The 21,339-nt window shown below is 32.1% G+C and overlaps 1 protein-coding gene across 1 annotated transcript in view; it reads left to right on the plus strand.

The window, feature by feature from the left end:
• LOC114330413 (phenoloxidase-activating factor 1-like) overlaps positions 1-21,339 on the plus strand; it is a 54,763-nt gene that overhangs the window by 17,287 nt on the left and 16,137 nt on the right. Inside the window, exons 3-4 of the mRNA XM_028279754.2 lie at positions 91-299; positions 16,127-16,311. Coding sequence (XP_028135555.2) covers positions 91-299; positions 16,127-16,311 — 394 coding nt within the window. The remainder of the gene's footprint in view (positions 1-90; positions 300-16,126; positions 16,312-21,339) is intronic.

Raw genomic sequence — 21,339 nt, forward strand, 5'->3', positions numbered from 1 at the left:
TTTTATAATTTATAAGATAATTTAGTTTATTTTTTAATAGATAATCGTAGGAACACTGTGTTATTTTTGTCTTTGAAATTTCTCTTTCAGGCATCTGACAACAATAACAATATAGAGGCATTTATTGTTGGAGGCACAGAAGCAGGTTTAAAAGAATTTCCCTGGATGGCGCTTCTTGGATACAGAAATACAGTCGGAAAAATAGAGTGGAATTGTGGAGGATCATTAATCAGTAATAGATACGTTTTAACTGCTGCACATTGTGTAACGCGTCAAGCTCAAGCTCAAGTTGGACAATTGTAAGTACTTTTATTATTGAAAAGTAATTGAATAAGACTCTATGACTCGAAAGCACTTCTAAATACATATATAGCGGAGTGCAATTAGAACTAAAACATGCATTGTTTCGAAAAAATTCAAACAAGCTTATATTTTTCTAAAACTTTTTTGTTAGTTTATATACATGTTAAAGTAAAAACTTCTACTCGCGGATGTGGCCGCTAATTGTTTATTAATTGTTTAAACAATAACAATTGTTTTTTATTAATAATTTTAAAAATAACGTTAAATTCATCATTTAACTTTGATCAAATGTTTCTATTTTGTTTTTGATTATACTGAATCCAAACATGTCATTGCACTTTGAAAATTCTTATACAGAAGCTCTTATACAGTAATGTCTGCGTATCTAGGAACCACATGGAAAACTTTTTTATTATCAATTTTATGAAAAAAAGTTATTCTTCATAAAATGCTCTGGATAGTCAAAAATGTAAAAACTCAACAATCATATATCAAATTTTATCAATTTTATACGAGTTATGTCAAAAATATGAATTTTGTTAAAGAGTAAAGCACCTACCTTTATATTTCAGAATATCAAAAAATGTTATTATGAAAAGTTGTTTGAAATTAAAAACTATGTTTAAATATACAATTACATTATTCTAATCGAAAATTTTTTTTCAATTTTTTCTAAAATTACGGATACTCATGATCATTTTATTTTAATTATGATAACTATTTTGTTATCACTTTTACAAAAAAAATATCCTTCATAAAATGCTCTCCCTGGTCTAAAATGAAAGATGCATCCATCAGATATTAATCTTTTTTAATTTTATACGAGGTATGTAGGAAGTATGAATTTTTCTTAAGAGTTAAGTGCCTTTATTATTCACACTATTTTAATAAGGAGGATATAATTAAACACTAAAACAAATTTTTTAATTCCAAACAATTTTTCTTAAAACCAATTTTCGATATTGTAAAATTTAACGATACTTTACTCTTTAGTGAAATTCATATTTTTTGACATACCTCGTATAAAATTCATTAAATTTGATATTTGATGATTACATCTTAGATTATATATGATGCAGAGTATTTTATAAAAAATAACTTTTTTTCGTAAAACTGATAATAAAAAAGTTATCGCAGAGTTAATTTACGCAGACATATTGTATAAGAGCTAAAAAAATTTTTTTGCTGAACATTTATTATTGTTGAAGTTAATTATTAAATGTATTTTAGGTAAGTTTTACAGAAAAAAGTTTTAATCACTTTATATCAACATTTTTTTAGCTGGTAATTTTCGGTTTTTGTATTACATTTTTGTTATCTTTCTTAATTTTTTCAAAAAGAAATAGCCTATTTCATTTCTAGAGTGAAATAATTTAGTGCATTTTAAAGATTTCATCCTAAACTTTAAAAAAGCACTTATAAAACTGTAATAGATTTGTTCAAACTTGAGTAATACCGTCTTAAAGTGGTGGTAATTCTATAAAACTACTAAGATTTCAAAAACTACATTTTTTAAAACGTCATTTGAATTAAATTTTTGAGATTTTTTTGAATGAAACGACATTTAGTACGATGCTTGAAAGGTAAGTTGTGCAAAATTGAGGGTTTTATAAGAAAAATTGTATTAGTTACACATTTTTATATAATTTTGAAACAAAATTCATGTAAGGCTCAATTTCCGCCCCCATCGAACTTATGCCCATAAATTTTATTTCTTTTGATTATAACCATAAGATAGCCTAATTATTCTTCTTTTAGGTTCAATTTGTAAAATTTTATTTGATCCATTAGTTAAAGAATTACATTAAAATGACTCAACCGTGCACTTCGCCGTACGCTAGTTTACATTGCGCCCATGTTTGTGAGAAGGGTGACTTTAGCGTTAAAAATAAAAAAATATGGAAGGTACAGATTTAATTTTAGAAAATTCTTTATATAAGGTTTTTTTTTGTAAAATTTTCTGAATTTTTCAATGGTTAAGTCAGTTTTGTTCTAAAGTTTATATTTTCGGAGCTATTGAATAAAACATCAAACTTCGTAGTTCATTTGTTTAATAAAAAATGAAGCACCAACTTCTCGAGTAGAACTTTTTGATATGTTGTTTACTAAACATTTCTTAATGAAATTACAAAAAGTTCTATCTTGTTTGATTTTTTCCGAAGTGAAAAGCTATAAGCACTCCCCTAATAGGTGAAACCGGCAACAGGTTTATGATTTTAAAAAAATTGATAGTATGTAAAATACTTTATTAAAATCAACTAAGTACTTACGGAAATATCACATGTTCTCATCAGAGCTTTGTCGTACAAGTCATAAATGCCTCATAGAAGCGATTTTGCTAAAACACAATATAATAAATATTAAAAAAAATAGATGCAGGGCTAAGCCTCTGATCTAGGGTGAAAACCGTTTCAAATATTAACATTTTTCACATCGGATGTGATTAGACTACTATTTGGTACCCATTGTAGTCTAAGTACATCAGATATGAAGAATTTTAATATTTGACAGGGTTTTCACCCTAGATCAGAGGCTTAATGTTGTTCTGAAGCTATTTCCTTATGGCATTTTTATAATCAACTATTATCAATTGGAAATAAGCCACAATTTTACCAAAAAACTGATTTTATTAACCTTTCGAAACCCAAATCGGGTTTCGTTGTCAAAATATAAAATATGTACTAATAATATAAACAAAAATGTTGTTGCTAATTAAAAAAATTCTTCTAATAATTTATTTAGTCTGACTCATTTATATTGGCGATTCAGACGTATATTATACATTTTTAAGTAGAAGACTTAAAAATGATATCGCCAATATTTATGAGTTGCGTTCCTGGGACGACTTTACTAAAAGATAGTTCATTCGATTACATGAAATTAACCCCAACTCAAGAATATCCGTCACAAAAAAATCATAGCATGTGATCTGTCTTTAAAAAGACAACCAAATGCAACAATGACCGTAAAATTCTCGCGTTAGAGATTCCATAGTATTAGAATATATTCCATATTATCCAGAGGCTTAGCTCTGTATCTAATTAAAAAAAAAATAATATGTTGTATTTCAACAATTTCTCTTTCATGAGGCATTTATACGTCAATACGGTATACAATACGATAATACCTAAGAAAACAAATATACCAAAAATTTATCTCGCTAACAAGGAATTTTACATTCTTTTTCTTCTTAAAGTACCGTCTCCTCAATGGAGGTTGGCTACTACAATTTATTACTCTTCTCTGACTTCAGCTGTTCTTATTAGTGGCTTAAAATTTAGTCCTGTCCATTGTCGGATATTTCTGAGCTACGATAGTATTTTCCTTCCTAGTCCTCCTTTCACTCGATGTTTTTTTTTTTCACTATAAGTTGACCATATCAATACTTATTATCTCTCAGTATGTGGCCTAGGCATGATGTTTTTCTAACTTTCACTGAGTTGAAAAGTTCTCTTCCCTTGCCTATTCTATGCAGTACTTCTTGGTTTGAGGTATGCGATGTCCACGAAATTTTGAGGATTCTCCGGTAGATCCACATTTAAAAGGTCTCCAATTTATTTACGGTTGATGTTTTAAGGGTCCATGTCTTAACTGCATAGAGAAGAGTCGACCAGACGTAGCATTTGGATAAACGTAGTTGAACTTCGAGTTTTATTCGAGAATCACAAAGCAGTTTTTTTTATTTTTTGAAAGATTTTCTGGTCTGTTCTATTCTTGATATTATTTCTAGATCAGGATTTAGGCTGCTATCGATCCAACATCCCAAGTACTTAAATCTATTGGCCTGTTCTAAAATATGCCATATTGTGCAAGGTTTAGGTACGTTTTGGCTTTTTCAGATTGACACCACTTTGGTTTTTTTAATGTTTAGTTTCATATTAAATTGCTCACAGGTCGAGTTGGTCTTGCGATGAGTCGTTGTAGATCCAAGTCGGAATCCTCAATCAACACCGTATCATCGGCGTATCTGATGCTGTTGATATTTAAGCAATTCACTTTGACTCCATCCTTGGAATTATCCAGTGCCTATTTAAATAGAAACTCGAATTTTACAAAGTTTTGTATAATTTTACGATCGAATGTTAAATTAAAGAAGACACGGTAATATCTATAATTTGCAGCTCACTTCCTGTCTATTCAACGTGGAAAAATCCAAGGAAATCTTGGTCTCGATACTCAGTCGGGAGTAGAACTAATACATAAGAATTCGCCGTGAAACGATATTAAGAGACGTATTATATTTCAATTCGTTCAGAGAGTGCCATAAACACCCTTATTAGTTTCATTTTCATTAGAAATCATCAGATTTTTTTTTACATGGTTATCTCTGAACAAACTAAAATAAACCAAGCCTCCTAGTACCGAATCACAACGAAAATAGCTCGATATGGATACAATAGCGACATCTTACTAAAACAATTCGAAGTTTTATTTCCAGAAAAATAAAACCTCTAATGATACCAAGTTTCTGGTTACGCCTTCGTTGTTCTGAACCTATTTCCTTGTGGCTTTTTTATGATTAACCCGTGTTGAGCTGCCCCCCCCCCACTTGCAAAAATTAAAAAACTAATAGTCCTGATTTATGAGCTATTTATGAGCTCTCATATTCCGCAAACTAAAAATTTTGAGCTCGTTCCACTGAGCAGGAATTTAATACTTTAGTGAATAGGAATATTGAATCGGTTTTTGCGACAGAATTACGAGCTATTTATGAGCTCTTGAAATTATATAGTTTCGATTTTTGAGCTCATCTCCTTCACCCCCCAAACAACCCTTTAATTGATTTAACTTAAGAGAAAAATGCTGAGAAAACTTAAAATATATTGTATTGCGGATTTAATTCCTATAGCGTATATACTCTAAGAATAAACTATTAAATCACGTGCATTTCGATTATTGAGCTATAACCCCTTCGCAAGAAAACCACCCTATCTTCCCGGCTTAAGAGAAAGTTGTACTTAAAATGCATTAAATTAATTATTTGGCGACTACATTCATTTAATAATTTATAAGCTTTCAAATTACGCGCATTTAAATCAGTAAATTGCAATTTATTTTATATAGTGCAGTCACTGAAAGTAAAAATCAACGATTATCTTCAATTTCGGTGAACCTTCATCGATTTTTACGAAAATTGGTCAGTGGTTAGAGGATACCTCAAGAAACAAAGGTGACATGGTACCACCTTGCGCCTTTACCCTGAGGGTGGATACTGGGGGTGGATACCCTGGGGGTGAAAAATTATTTTATAATAAAATAACTGCACAAATCTATAAAAGAAAAAATTATAAGCAAAATTTATTATATAAAGTTATTAAAATAAGTCAATACTTATTAAGTTATTAAAGACCAAAAATTTTAATTATTCGTGAAAAAAAAATGTAAGTTTTTACAAAAAAGTTATTAGTAGTTTTATTGGTATAGCTTATATTCTAAGAATAAACTCTTAAATCACGCGCCTTTCGATTATTGAGCTACAACCCCTTCGCAAGAAAACCATACCATATTCCCGGCTTAAGAGAGAGTTGTACTTAAAATAATTTAAATTAATTATTTGTCGACTAGATATCGTTTAATAATTGCTCGCAAAATATACGCATCTCAATTATTGAATTGCCATTTTTTTTCTATAGTGCAGTCACTGAAGGTAAAAATCAACTATGACCTTCGATTTCGGTAAATCTGCATTCATTTTCACGAAAATTTGAATAAAAAAATTGAATGAAATTGCTCATTTTTGATAGGTATTTCTAAGTACTTTGACAAGTATTTAGTACCAAAGTGTTATAAAATGCATATCTTTCCCGTTATTTAAGCTTGAATCCTTAGATTTGAAAAGTCGCAGAAAAAATTACAGATTTAATTACAAATAACTTACTTTAAATTAACATTGAAGGGTTTTTCAAGTAATCAATTTATTATATTTTTTATTAGCTTCAATTTTAGTAATGAACACTTTTTTGTAAAAACTTACAGTTTTTGAGTTATTTATGAAAAATCGCATTAAAGCATGCATTTTCTTTCACAAAAATTAAAATATTTGATCTTTAATAACTCAAAAAGTATTGATTTATTTTAATCACATTATATAACAAATTTTGCTTACAATTTGTCCCTCTCTCGATTTGTGGGGTTATTTTTAATAAAGTAATTTTCACCCCCGAGAGGGGGCGGTATCCACCCTCAGGGTAAAGGCGCAAGGTGGTACCATGTCACCTTTATTTCTTGACGTATCCTCTAACCACTGACCAATTTTCGTGAAAATCGATGAAGGTTCACCGAAATTGAAGGTAATCGTTGATTTTTACCTTCAGTGACTGCACTATACAAAATAAATTGAAATTTACTGATCTAAATGCGCGTAATTTGGAATCTTATAAATAATTCAATGATATGTAGTCGCCAAATAATTAGTTTAATGCATTTTAAGTACAACTTTCTCTTAAGCCGGGAAGATAGGGTGGTTTTCTTGCGAAGGGGTTGTAACTCAATAATCGAAATACACGTAATTTAATAGTTTATTCTTAGAGTATATAAGTTATAGGAATTATATCCGCAATACTATATATTTTAGGTTTTCTCAGCATTTTTCTCTTAAGTTAAATCAATTAAAGGGTTGTTTGGGGGTGAAGGGGATGAGCTCAAAAATCGAAACTATATAATTTCAAGAGCTCATAAATAGCTCGTAATTCTGCCGCAAAAACCGATTCAATATTCCTATTTTTAAGTGGTGGGGGGGGGGGCTGAGTCAGCCCCCCCCACTAAAGTATCAAATTCCTGCTCAGTGGAACGAGCTCAAAATTTTTAGTTTGCGGAATATGAGAGCTCATAAATAGCTCATAAATCAGGGCTATTTGTTTTTTGATTTTTGCAAGTGGGGGGGGGGGCAGCTCAACACGGGTTTATGATTAACTATTTAGATGGAAAATAAGCCACAATTAAATTGAAAAAATGATTTTATTAATGTTTCGACGCCCAAATCGGGTGTCGTTGTCAAAAAACAAAATACAAATAAAATAAACAAAAATGTTGTTGCTAAGTAAAAAAAATCTTCTAATAATTTATTTAATCTGACTCATTTATATTGGCAATTCAGACGTATATTATACAAGAAAAAAACCGCTAAACGCCGTAAAAATGAGTGGCGCATACAATAATCCAGCTAAAAAAGAACTGCTCTGAATATTAGGTGGCGCGAAAATGTATTTTTATTTTGATGCAAAACAAAATCCTAGTTTTATTTTCAAAGATTTTTCCATAATGTTTGCTAAATTTGAAGTAAACGCGCCACAAAAGTGTTTCAAAATTCAAACTGTATCAAAGTTACTCTTTTGTGGCACGTTTTACTTGAAATTTAGCAAATATTATGGAAATATCTTTTAAAATAAAACTAGAATTTTGTTTTCCATCAAAACGTAATATTCATATAAGATCTTTTGTAGCTGGAATATTGTATGCGCCACTCATTTTTACGGCGTTTAGCGGTTTTTATTCTTGTATCAGGAGTTTTTCAAAGTTATTTATAAATTAAATGTATGAAGTTAAATCAATGTTTCTCGATTACACGTTAAGCTTTGTAAATAGTCGCCTTTGTCGCATCATCTCCCAAATGATCTAGCGTCCATCGAATGTACACTAGATTTTTTTCTATTCGAAATAGATTGAAAAAAAATATTGAAATGGCCGGTAAATGAACTCGAATTGCCCGATCAAATTTAGCGTCGTAACCACTACAACTACATAAACCATTTAGGGAATAATCGTTAATGGGATTATATTGTTGTAGCTTAAAAACTTCTAAACGGCGTAACCGATTTTGATCACTAAACATAAGTTTGAAACGTATTGATATGTAGTATTTGATGAATCTAAGCTCAATTATGATAACCGAAGCTCTTACAGGAATTATTGAGCTTGAAAAACGGTTTTTCCCATAAAAAATAGATTTGATCATACTTACGAAGCCTATAACTTAAAAATTCAAATTTACTCGGATATGAGGTATACACCCTTAGAGTCGCCTAGAGTCCTTCTACAAAGGCTCAGTTATTGGCGCAATTCGTAGGTTAAAATTTTGAGTAATTGTCGAAAAACCAAAATTTTCAAAGTTTAGTTTGTCAGTTTTTCGGCTATACTGAGTCGTGTGTATGTCTGATCCTGGCGGCTTACACACCATTTGAAAGCCTAACTCAATCTATTGATTTGGTGTATTTTCGGTTCTCTTGTCTCTTCTTTAACCGAAGATATATACCCCCAAAAAATATGCCGTTTTGTACCTACCAAGTCCTATACTGCCGTGCTAAGCCCAAAGGCGGTAACTGATTTTTTTATCGAAAATGAGATTTTTGTATTTTTAGGTAGAATAGGGTATTTAGCATATATTTACAAAGTCTTTGGAGTTGTAGAAGCATTATATTTTAAATAAAATTGCAATTTTGTTAGCGGTATCTACACTTTTCAGTTAAAATACTAAGCCATTTGGCGGTAAATGTTAAATACTATGGCGTTTTGACGGTATCTGCTACAGTTGCCGTCCATATACCTTAGCATATTGCACTTAGCGCTAATCTACTTTAAAGAATGCTACGCCTACATTTAGAAACCGCCAAATCGCCTTAGTATTACGAAGTAAATTCGGCCTAACTTTACAAGGTTAAAAAATTATTGTGTTAGTTAAAACAGTTGTGTTAGTAAAAGAAATAATTAGCGAGGATGATGAGAACTTCTCTAGATTATTATATCTATTGAAATGTATTTTCATTTTTGTTTATAGTGTTTCCAGAATTAACCAATTATGTTGTCCTAAACAATATGACTCTGCGCCAAGTGAGTGATTTATATCTTGAATTAGGCAGTAAGAGATTTTCATATCTAAAAATATTCCTTTTTTTTTAATTAGGTTTTAAAAACTTAATAATATATCCACACGCTGTCCACAAGCATTTTTAGAGAAAGAGACTTAAAATATTTTGTTTTTTTAGAAAATCAAGTAGAGTCGAGTAAGAGTTGTGAAACACGAGGTGTGAAACCACTGAAGACAATATTATAGAAAGAGGACCATTTATTGTAAAGTAATTACAAGAGGTGAAAACAAAAATTATGTTCAGCCTGTACAGGCGCAAGGTCTGTTTCATACTTAAAGTTTTCTGTAATTAACCCTTTGTTGGTCGTACATGGGATTAGCAGTCCCATTGATTGCATTTTTTTTTGTTTAAATACAAGCTATTATCATTGCTTAACTAGACAATATCTAGTAGTCTAGTTATACAATGTTATTATAAATAGGTAAAAGAAAATGTGACCATATTTTAATCATAACATATAACTAGTTTGTACAATACAACTAATACAATGTTAAAATTTGCCCTAATTATATTAAGTAATGGTATTTTAATACCCAATTTGATATTGTGAAATACCCAATAGTATAACAATGCATAATAATATTAGGGTAGGTGTCGGCTATTATAAAAGTCGTAAAATAGCGAACCTTTGTCGCTAAGAATATAATGGCTGAGAATAGAAAGTGAAAAGTATGGTTTACAATCACATTTACAGTTGAAGAATTCTTTAAAACGCTTAACATCAGCAGCTGTTTAAACATCTATAACCATCTGAAGGGATTCTGTTTTTTCCTAGTATAAGTACAGTTTCGCCCAAATTATTAGACGCACTATAAAAGATTTTATAAAAAATGTTAATTATGAGGTAATACCATTGTAATACTAAATAGGTTTTTTGGTATGTTGTTCGGTTGTCTATTTAATTGTCTATATTGAATCACAAATGGAACATTATTATTAATGAACCAATAGGTTTTTATTGACTCTTGAAAGAAAACAGATATAACGACAACTAAATATTGTCAATTTGTTGTTGTCATATCGTGGCTCAACAAAATAATAACATTTAATAGTATTTTAATTCTTTCAATTTAATAAACTTTACTACACAGAAAAGCTTTTTATTTCATATCAATCACAACTGTAAACCACATACCGCTAATAGGCTTAATATTATAGTAAGTTTTGATAAAACATTTTAGCGGTATCTACCTCTTTTTATATAAAACTTAGTTTTAAAATATAGTTAATGGTTCCCTTAATAAACTGGGGCATATATACATGCATTAAATCTATTAGCTAGTCCATAAATCCCTAACGGGCCAAAATTGTAGCATTCAATTTTGAAATCGATTTTGCCACCATTTTTTCAAATGTTAGTTACCGCCTTTGGGCCTAGCACGTCAGTATAGCTGGCTTATGGGTAGTCAAAAGTTACACACTACATCGGTTCTGAATCGGCCCTGAGCCCCTCTTCAAACACAAAAATTCAGTTTAACTTTTCCACATACAATACATATCGACAAATATTTTCCCTTTTTTAAATAAAAATTTAGTCATAATTCTGAGCTCGGTAACTTTTGAATGGTATAACCGATTTTCAAAATTAGACATGCGTTAGAAAGGTAATGATCAGTACTGTCAGAAACCGTAAAGGTCGGAGTTAAATTTTTGAAGTTTTTGGGAGTTTTGGGGACGAGAACGAAAAACAGACCCTAAATAAGAAGGGCCGTAAAATCCACACCCGTGGAACAAAATGGATGGTTGACATATAAATGTGTGAATATTTTCTTAAACATTAAGATGGGAGTTGGCCAAATTTTCAATTCAGTCAGATTTAGAAAATCGAAAATTTCGTGTATATATTATAGTGTCGCGTGTAGGGGACTGTGGATGTGCGCCACTGGCGAAAACTGCCGTTCTCTGGTAACATTTTAAAGTAGAAGGATAGTTCATTGTTTACATGAAATCAGTCCCAACTCAATAGTGATGAGCAAAACAATAACAAGACCAAGACCAGGCTAGTCTTGGTCTTGGTCTTGTTCTTGCAAGCTTGGTCTTGGTCTTGGTATTGCAGCTAAAAGGCAGTCTTGGTCTTGGTCTTGGTCTTGCACTAGCCGGTCTTGTTATTGTTCTTGGTCTTGCTGCAAGAGTCTTGCTGGTCTTGCTTTTTTGGTAGTAATAATTTGAACCAAACAATTTCCGACAAAATGTACATTAAAATAAATAAAGATGTGAAGAATGAAACTCTATTTTTTGCTTTAAATTTTTAACAGAATGTAGAATGCAGTTTCAAACGGATACCAATTTTAACGTTATACATTCACCTAATGACCTAATTATTTCTCTCTATATAAAGAGATTAGAGTATATTTTTATAATGGTAATGTTTATCAGTAGGAAAAACCTGCATTTACAACCCTTGTTGCAATTGCCGGCCTTCGGTTGTGTTACGTTGTGTTTTGCATGCTGTCGATACCTGCCGCCTGCCTTCAGACCACGTCTTGAGTCTGGATTATTGTTTATTGCCCCTGTATTTTAATAAAATGTTAAAGAAAAAGCGCTTCTGAAAGGTGCCACACATGGTCGGGGACCTTCAATTCACGGATTTTACGAAAAGGGATAAACGGTTTATATTTGTTAATAGATAATGATCTGCTCCTTTCACTCGAACACTGTAGTATTTTTCCTACGAGGATCAAATTTAAGAACATAAATTAAATTTTTTTAAGAGAACAAAAATCAATTATTTTTACTCTATTTAATCATTATTTAATATAATTAACTTCTCTTATAAACTAACTAAAACATACTTTTTAGTAAATACGTACATATTTACCATACCTATTTATAGACCTAATACTATAACATAATAACTAAACCTAATGGGGAGTTATAAACGCTTAATTCTGTAATTTGTTATCTTGCAGTTCTTTAATTTTATTTAAACTACATTGCTCTCGTAACACGAGTTATTCGCACTTTTTATTTTCACATATTTTTGGATTGAATACCCATTATGACATTTAAAAAGTTGAAAATATTCGGATGTGGGTAGTAAAAACTAGAATTTAAAACACACTGAAATGATGCGCATACATTATTTCAAGTGCGGCACATACTATTTGTACTACTGGCCCTTTCTGGGGAAAACCTAGATTCTTCCAAATAGTTTTCAACTATGAAATCAGTAAAATTCTTTACACGTTTGTCATCCGGGATTTTCACAAATAATTCAACTTCCAACTTCCGTTGATTGTAAAAAATTAATCCAAAAAATAATTTTAAAAATTTCCCAGTATCGGAATTTTTGTCATTATATTCAGAAACTGAACCTAAGCTTTGGATTTTGCGATACCAAACTTGACACATTACAATCGACAACCAGTTATTTTTTATTCAGGCCACAATGCTTTCACAGCATTGTGAATCCCTTTTCAAAATCTATTATGATATTTTTTGTATTCATTTTAAATTTAACGACCTACATTTTTCCTCGATTATGCGAAAAGAAATGAAATAAGTGTCAGTATTTTTATTAGACAAAAAAGCGAAAACTACTGGTACATAAAAACCGTTTTTAATTGCATTTTTTTTTAAATGGATTACCCTATCTATAATTACATTTTTTTATCTTACAAGTAATTTCAATTATCCTTGAACTGTCGCCGTTTGAAAACTTGCCTTCTGGACACTTTGAAGGTTAAGAAAATGCAAACACTTTTGACTTAATCAAAACGACTTAAAAATATAACCAAAATATTATGTATTTTGAAAATTCGATATTGTTTAAGTTTTCTTACAATGTAAGTATATATTATTGAACTAAAAAATAAAGTTAAATAATAAAAACCAATTTTTCTCAAAAAAGTGCAAGAGTCTTGCAGGTTGGTCTTGGTCTTACGTGGTCTTGCAAGGTTCGGTCTTGGTCTTGGTCTTGTTCTTGCAAGCTTGGCCTTGGTCTTGGTCTTGCAACCAAAAGGCGGTCTTGGTCTTGGTCTTGGTCTTGGTCTTGCTGCAAGACCGAGACCAAGACGGCAAGACCAAGACCAGTCTCGCTCATCACTACAACTCAAGAATATCCGTCACAAAATAATCATAGCAGGTGATCTATCTTTAAAAAGACAACCAAATGCAACGATGACAATAAAATTCTCACGTTAGAGATTCCATAGTAAATCACGAGGGAAAACCAGGGAAAACCTGGTGATACTATCCCGACATCGTAAAAATTTGGTCTTACATTTAATTTACTTTCAAAAAACAATACCAAATTCTGACTTTAATATGTTTAAATTATAAATAATATTAATAATACATAGATATACAACAAGTAATACTAAAATATAAAATCTGTACTAACTCGATATGTTATTGACTTACTAATCATGGTATTTTCTTTCTATTGCCTTCCTCTTTCAATATGGGTAACCACATCCTACTGCATTCTACCGAGGAATTTGCGACACAATTGGTTTCATTTAGCATAATTAGAGCCGCTTCTTTGATTTTCTCTTTTTACTATCTGATTCTTTCAGGACTATACTTGAGTCTCTCCACTGAACTCTATGTTCATTATCCCATGCGTGTGGACATATTTGGGATCTATCAAATTCTCTACTTTTAATAAAATACTGATGTTCACTTATTCTAACGTTTAATGGTCTTGATGTTTCACCTAAATAAAATTGTTCGCATGCACAAGGTATTATTATTACACGCCTTCGTGGTCTCTATTAATTGCAAACCAAGCCAATGTTAAATTAAAGAAGACACGGAAAGGTCTATAATTTGCACCTCATCTCATCCAGCCTTCTGCGTCCAAAGTTGAACATTGACTTCCTCTAGTTTCTTCCAGTTTTGTCGGTCTTGGTCTTCCTGCAACCAATTTCCAGCAGTCCTTTTGACGTCGTCTGTCCACCGTATAGGTGGTTTACCTCAATTCTTCTGTCTGCTCGTGGTCTCCGCACTGTAATTTTCTGGGTCCACCTCCCGTCTTCTATTCTGGCTACATGATCTGCTCAATTCCACTTCAGCCATGCTACTTGCTCTGTAACATCTGTGACGCCTGTCCTTCTTCTGATTTCCTCGTTTCTAACTTTGTCTCTGAGAGTTAGTCCAAGTAGTGTCCGTTCCATTCTTCTTTGGGCCACTCTAAGTTTGGTTGCTGTGGCCTGGGTTAAAAACTAATGTTTCGATACCGTAAGTGTGACTGGAAGCACACATTGATCGAACATCTTCTTTTTCAAATAATTTGGCATGTTGTTCTTGAAGATGTCTGATATAGCTCCATATGCAGCCCATGCTAAAGTGATCCTTCTTTAAAAATATATACCATTTTTATTCAGTTGCAATGCGAGGCCAAAAATGTCTTAATTTTTACTTAGATTAGAGAGCGCAACCAGCACTCTTATCGAGGATTTCACCTCTTGTTAGAAGCTCTTCAGAGAATGCATAGGTTGCTTTTATCTTATACAGTAAATTTTTTGACATATATTAGTCCCACAGTGCAACTGAGGTGAATGGATTAGGTGACTAGCGTCATCTGGCAATTGAAAGATAAAGTTTTTTAATCCTAATAGCAACATTAATAATATTGAAAAATATTAAAATATTACTAAAAGATTTTTAAATTGAAAGCTTATTGGTATATTTCCCTGGTGACACCTCCAAGGCTTCTACAATTTGCGAGCCAAATGGATGCTGCAGTGAAGACAAAAGGGAAGGAATTCTACACTATGCAATTCACAACCCCCGTCTGCAGCTTGGTAAAATTCCAACGGAAAATGCACCTAGTTACTCCACGGAGTAATACTACTATAGAATAAAAATGTATACCATTTTTATTCAGCTGCCATGCGAGACCAAAAATGTCTTAATTTTTACTTAGATTAGAAAGCGCAACCAGCACTCTTATCGACGATTTCACCTCTTGTTAGAGGCTCTTCAGAGAATGCATAGGTTGATTTTCTCTAATCCAGTAAATTTTTCGACATATATTAATCCCACACTGCAACTGAGGAGAATGGATTAGGTGACTAGCGTCATCTGGCAATTGAAAGATAAAGTTTTTTTAAAGTAAAGATAAATGTACCAATAAGTTTTCAATTTAAAAATCTTTTAGTGATATTTGTAATATTTTTCAATATTATTAATGTTGCTATTAGGATTGAAAAACTTTATCTTTTGATCCTTCTTTGTAATTCGGCAGTTTAGTTGTGCCTGGCGATTTGGATTATATGCTTAATTATTTATATTTATGGACCAATGCTATTTCGTTGAAGTTGACTTTTGGATTTTCGCTTGGTACCAGGTTTGTCATGTATTGTGTATTTCCAAATGATTGTTTAAATCAATTTGCACCTTACTTTCTGTCTATTCACCGTGGCAAAATTCCAACGAAAATTTGGTCTCGATACTCAGTTAGGAGTAAAACTAATACATAAAAATTCGCTGTGAAACGAAATCAAGAGACGTGCAATAACTGCTTTCTTTATAATATACTGTAAGGAAATGTTGAAGGTTTGGTACACAATTAACCGTTATAGTCCTTACTTAAATAATTACTACGCCATCTGCTAACTACATACTTTATTTATGTCTTCGAAATTTATTATAAACAATGATATTAAATCAGCCGAGGCATGTCGCAATTCTACGTACAATAATATAATTCATCCTCCCGTGTTTTGTCGTCTATTTTATATTTTACTCTTAACTCAAAACAACACGTCTTATGGGTTCACCTGCGGTCATTTTCACTCCACTATATCTTATAAGGTTATTTAAAATGAACTTAAAACATATTATTCTATACAGATTGTCCTAATGATATTACAATATCTTTCAGTAGTTTTTTTTTCATTTTCAGTGGCCGTTATTGACAGGTTTACTATAGAATATAAGTATTTAAAAAAATTATAAAAAAATTTGTAATATTATGAGAAAATGAATAAAATTTATTTTTATGGTACTTTCAGAACTTACGTAAGATTGGGAGAACACAATTTAAAATATAATGTTGATTGTAACAAGGATGGAATCTGTAACAAAAAAGCTATTACTTCTGGTATCTCAAAGATAATAATTCATAAAGACTACGACACCACACTTCACAGCAATGATATTGCTCTCTTAAGACTAAGTAGGAAGATTGCATATACAGGTAAGATATACCAATATTTCCTCTGAATAAGGAACTAACACTTAATCGTTAAAATATCTACATATGTTAATTTTCCATTCAAAATGTTGAAATATTAATTGTGTTGATCTAAAAAATTTTATACTATCATTTCTTTGAAACTAGATCTCTTACTACATAGAGGATGTTTGAAGAGTTTTAAGTACATACTGTTATGATCTGCTTCTTATTAATTTTATATTAATTATTATTTATTTGATTAATTATTTAATTGTCTCAAATCATACATGAAAAAATGAATAAAAAATCTCAGGGTGCCTTTTTATAATATTAAAAAATGTCTAAATTATCTTACCTTATACTTATCTTCTCTCGTGGTTTCAGTATCTCTTAGTTGATCCTAATCGGGATAAAATAGGAAAAAGAAATAAAGCAAAATATAAAATAAACATACAGAATTGTCTTTTATTTATCAAAATCAATACTCTAAAAATCTATCAAATCTAAAACCTGTGGACACAGATGTCCGAATGAAATTTCTACCACTTAAATTTATTCTAGTTAAAAAACAATTTATCGGTTTGTTCCCGATGACTTTGTTAAAACAAACTAAACAAAATAATTTATGTATTCGCAAGATCACCTATATTTCCTATTTACTTTTTGAAATATTGGAATTTTAATTCATATGCTTTTTACTCCAAATTTTAGTTTCCGAATATAAAAATCTCTTTCACATAAATTGACTGACCTTTTGCTTCACTCACTCTGATGTCTTCTCGTGACCCAAAACAGCTCTCCCTCGTTGACTATGTTAAAGGCTACTCATCAAAGCCCTCTCCGTTCTCCAGCTTCAAAACTATCAGCATACCAGCACCAATTCTCCAACGAGCCAAAGCCTCTTTTGACCAGTACTCGATTCACACCAACTCCAAAAATTCTCTGCTCTCCTTCTCACAATAATACAGAATCAAAGAGGTATTTCGTCTCAATTTGATCTGTCTCTCGTTCCACTTTTCAGCACTATTCTCCACTATCAAACAGCCAACGGTACGTGCTAACTATCTAACCACGAAAACGTCGAACTGCTCCTCAGCGATGCCAAAAACATAATAACTTCTTTTTCAAACTCACTCAACATTCAAAACACTTTTCCCTTTCCAACTTGCCAAGAATCAGAAACATTTCTCTTTTCCATTCGACAAACAAACAGTCATTTTCAAAATTATTCCGACCATCCTAATTACTTTCGGGGACCCTACAATATTTACTCGGGTTGAAACAAAGATATTAAAATTCCAAACTTTCTTTTAAACCATTTTTCTAGAAAATGATAATTACCTCTACCTGTGGATTCTATAGTTCCCGTAATAAACAATCCTTTTCCATTTTAAATCTAAATACATCGTCCTTTTCACTTTAATTATTCACAAAAGTCTTTAATGGTTCATCGGAAAGCTCATTAAAAAAAGAAATCCACTTACATCCAAACTAAATTCTAATAAATATTTACAGATCAATATACAGGGTGTATTAAATTTATGTGCCCTCGTTATTTAAAAAAAATTTAATTTAATTTTCATTTTGCATTTGATTGATAAATTGAAAACACAATAATACATATCGCCGCTTGAAAGGTAAAACTGCTAATACGCCAATACGAATATAATATAATACGACAATTACGAATTTTACAGGAGAACCGTTTAAAGTTTGAAATTTAATAAAAAAAAATTATAATTTTTGTTGTAAGCTTACTATCTTGAAAAATCTTAGGAATATTAAGATTTTATAGTGGAATGCTTTCATGGTATAAATTTCGAAAATAAATATTATCTAGTTTTAAAACTAATGGCGCATTATACAAAGTGATTCTTGAATTCAGTCAGGAGAAATGTATTATAAGCATAATGCGTGATATAACCAGGTCACTGAAAACGGCTAATTTACCAAATATGAGTAATTTTATGAGAAGGTGAAATGTTTTATAATATATTTATCTTATGAATGCAAGCTACTAGAAGTGTCTTTTGGGAAAATTACAAGAATATAAGTCATTCTCAGTTTAAATTCTAATATTATTTTATTCTATTTATTGCATAATTACACTGGTCAACAAAAAAAATTGAAAAAAAATGAACAGACACTCTGATGGGTGTTCTTTACTAATTTTGGGTCGCTGAACTCGAATATGACCTCCGTTTTTTTCCATCACGCTCCATTTTTCCGCTCCCCCCTATTCTTGCCAAAATAGTGGTGAAATAGGTAAATTTCGTTTAATTTGCTCATTTCGCCGCGATAAATGCCAACTTATAGATTAAAATTACAGTAAAATAATGATTAAGATTATGCCCAACGATAAACATAATTGGGGATCCGAGGGGGCGAAAAAAGGGGAAGAAAGGGGTATTTTTCTGAAAAAAACGTAAAAAATCAGCATTTTTCAGTATTTTTTTTGGAATAAAAGCGACATTACAGGCCTTTTGCCATTTTTTACACCTTCCCAATACCCCCCTTGAACCGTCTTGCATCATCATATCTCTCTTTTTCACCCTCCCCCCATTAAAGCCCCCTCGTTCTTCAACAATAAAACAAAAACATAAATATGGATGTACAAAAAAAAAGAAGTTACCTATTTATTTGAAACAAACTGTTATGTGGTTTTGATTGTATCTGAGAATTATGACAAAAATATGATTAGACAAGGTGGAGGGGGAGAAAAAGTATTGAAATTAATCATAAGGCTAAGCAATCAAAAAGTCTGAAAAAAAAACATACCTGCATCTACTTGGAAATTTTTCTCCTTTTGTAAGCGTCCTCCGGTGTTTCTCGAATTTGAGTCCAACAGTAGTCCGCCAACATACTAGGGTTCCATTTTCCAGCGTATCTCTTCTCCATTTGGGCAATCTGCTGATGAAATCTTTCACCATGCTCGTCCGAAACGGCTCCATAATTTTCCGGGAAAAAACTCAGGTGGGAGTGGAGAAAATGGACTTTCAATGACATATTGCAACCTAAAGCCTTGTAAGATTTAAGTAGCTCATCAATTCGTTGTTGATAGTCATCTGACCTTTTGTTTCCAAGAAAATTGCGACAAACAAAAACAAAAGATTCCCAGGCTCTTTTCTCTTTTCTTGACAAACTGTTGGAGAAAGCATCGTCATCAAATAACTGTTTAATCTGGGGTCCCACAAATACGCCTTCTTTGATTTTGGCATCACTTATATGCGGAAATTTTTGCTTCAGGTATAAGAATCCTTTACCATCCCTATTTAGAGCCTTAACGAATTGTTTAAAAAGGCCCAGCTTAATGTGAAGTGGAGGTATAATGATTTTTTTTTGTCTACTAAGGCACCAAAAGCGATGTTTTTACAACCGGGAATATCATTCACGCGCAAGGGCCAGTCTTTTCGCACATAATGTTGATCTTTAGCACGGCTGTCCCATTCACAAAGAAAGCAACAAAATTTAGTGTATCCAGCTTGCAATACAGTTAATATTGCCACTACTTTGAGGTCAGCACAAACATTCCATTGATGATGATCGTAACTAATTTTTTCCAAAATTTTTCTTAGATTGTCATATGTTTCCTTCATACTGGTTGCATAGGCAACAGGGACCGATGGTAGATCATTTCCATTATTAAGTAAAACCGCTTTTAAACTAGGTTTTTGAGGAATCAATGAAAAGTCTCCAGTTTTCAGATACGTATGGTATTTTTAGCTCAGTCATTAGTCCTGCAATGTTGTTACAGCTAATTAAATCTTCATCATCATCATCTCGCGAGAAAAAAGAAATGAAGGCGGAATTTCTTTTTCTGAAAAACGTAATATTGACATCTTTCTGCAGGAGATTTTTCTGCTGAAGTCGTGAACCAAGAAGCTCAGCTTTTATTTTAGGCAGGTCTAAATCGCGAACTAAGTCGTTCAATTCCTCCTGAGTAAAAAGTTGTGGTTCGTTCGAACCGTTAGGCGTGTAGTCTCCATCTTGGCTCCCATGTGAGGTCTCCTCTTCCAGTGGTGACGCATTCTGTTCAGTTGCTGATTCTTCATCATCTAGGGTGTAGTTTACGGGTGGTATGGGAACAGGCAGCATATTACTATGTTCCACGGGTCTAATTGCCGAAGGGATATTCGGATAAGTGATGGTACGTTTCGATTTTCGCGAAAATCCAGATATTTTCGTCATAAAAAATAACAGTCCTCGGCATGAGAAGTGGGCTCACGCCAGACCATTGGTACAGCGAAGGATATCGGACGTGATTTCCCACGTAACCACGAACTTAAATTAGTGTAACAACTATTGCAACACCATTTTGGGGCCCATGGCTTGTCTTGATCCCCGACTTTGCAACCGAAATAATGCTCATAAGCTTTTCGAACCATCTTATTTAAAGGTCTCCTTTGATTCTTAAAAGTTACTTCTCCACAAATATAACAGAAAGAATTCACATCATTCTAACAAAAACGTGGCATTGTAACTCCAAAATCTTTACAAAGAAATGTACTTGAAGCACAGAAAAAAAACACGTGTGCTAAACGCAAACACCTCACTTTTAAAAACTTCGAGACAGTCTGTCTCGAACAACACGCTCACTGCAACTGACAGGTGCTTGCTTGCGAATTCAAGTAGTGTAAAAGAGAGAAGGGGGGGTGAAAAAGAGAGATAGGAAGGAGCAAAGGGGGTAGTGGGAAGGTGTAAAAAATGGCAAAAGGCCTGTAATGTCGCTTTTTTTCCAAAAAAAATACTGAAAAATGCTGATTTTTTACGTTTTTTTCAGAAAAATACCCCTTTCTTCCCCTTTTTTCACCCCCTCGGATCCCCAATTATGTTTATCGTTGGGCATAATCTTAATCATTATTTTACTGTAATTTTAATCTATAAGTTGGCATTTATCGCGGCGAAATGAGCAAATTAAACGAAATTTACCTATTTCACCACTATTTTGGCAAGAATAGGGGGAGCGGAAAAATGGAAGGTGATGGAAAAAAACGGAGGTCATATTCGAGTTCAGCGACCCAAAATTAGTTAAGAACACCCATCAGAGTG

This window comes from Diabrotica virgifera, chromosome 7 (assembly GCF_917563875.1).
Source record: "Diabrotica virgifera virgifera chromosome 7, PGI_DIABVI_V3a".
NCBI classification, from domain to species: Eukaryota; Metazoa; Arthropoda; class Insecta; order Coleoptera; family Chrysomelidae; genus Diabrotica; species Diabrotica virgifera.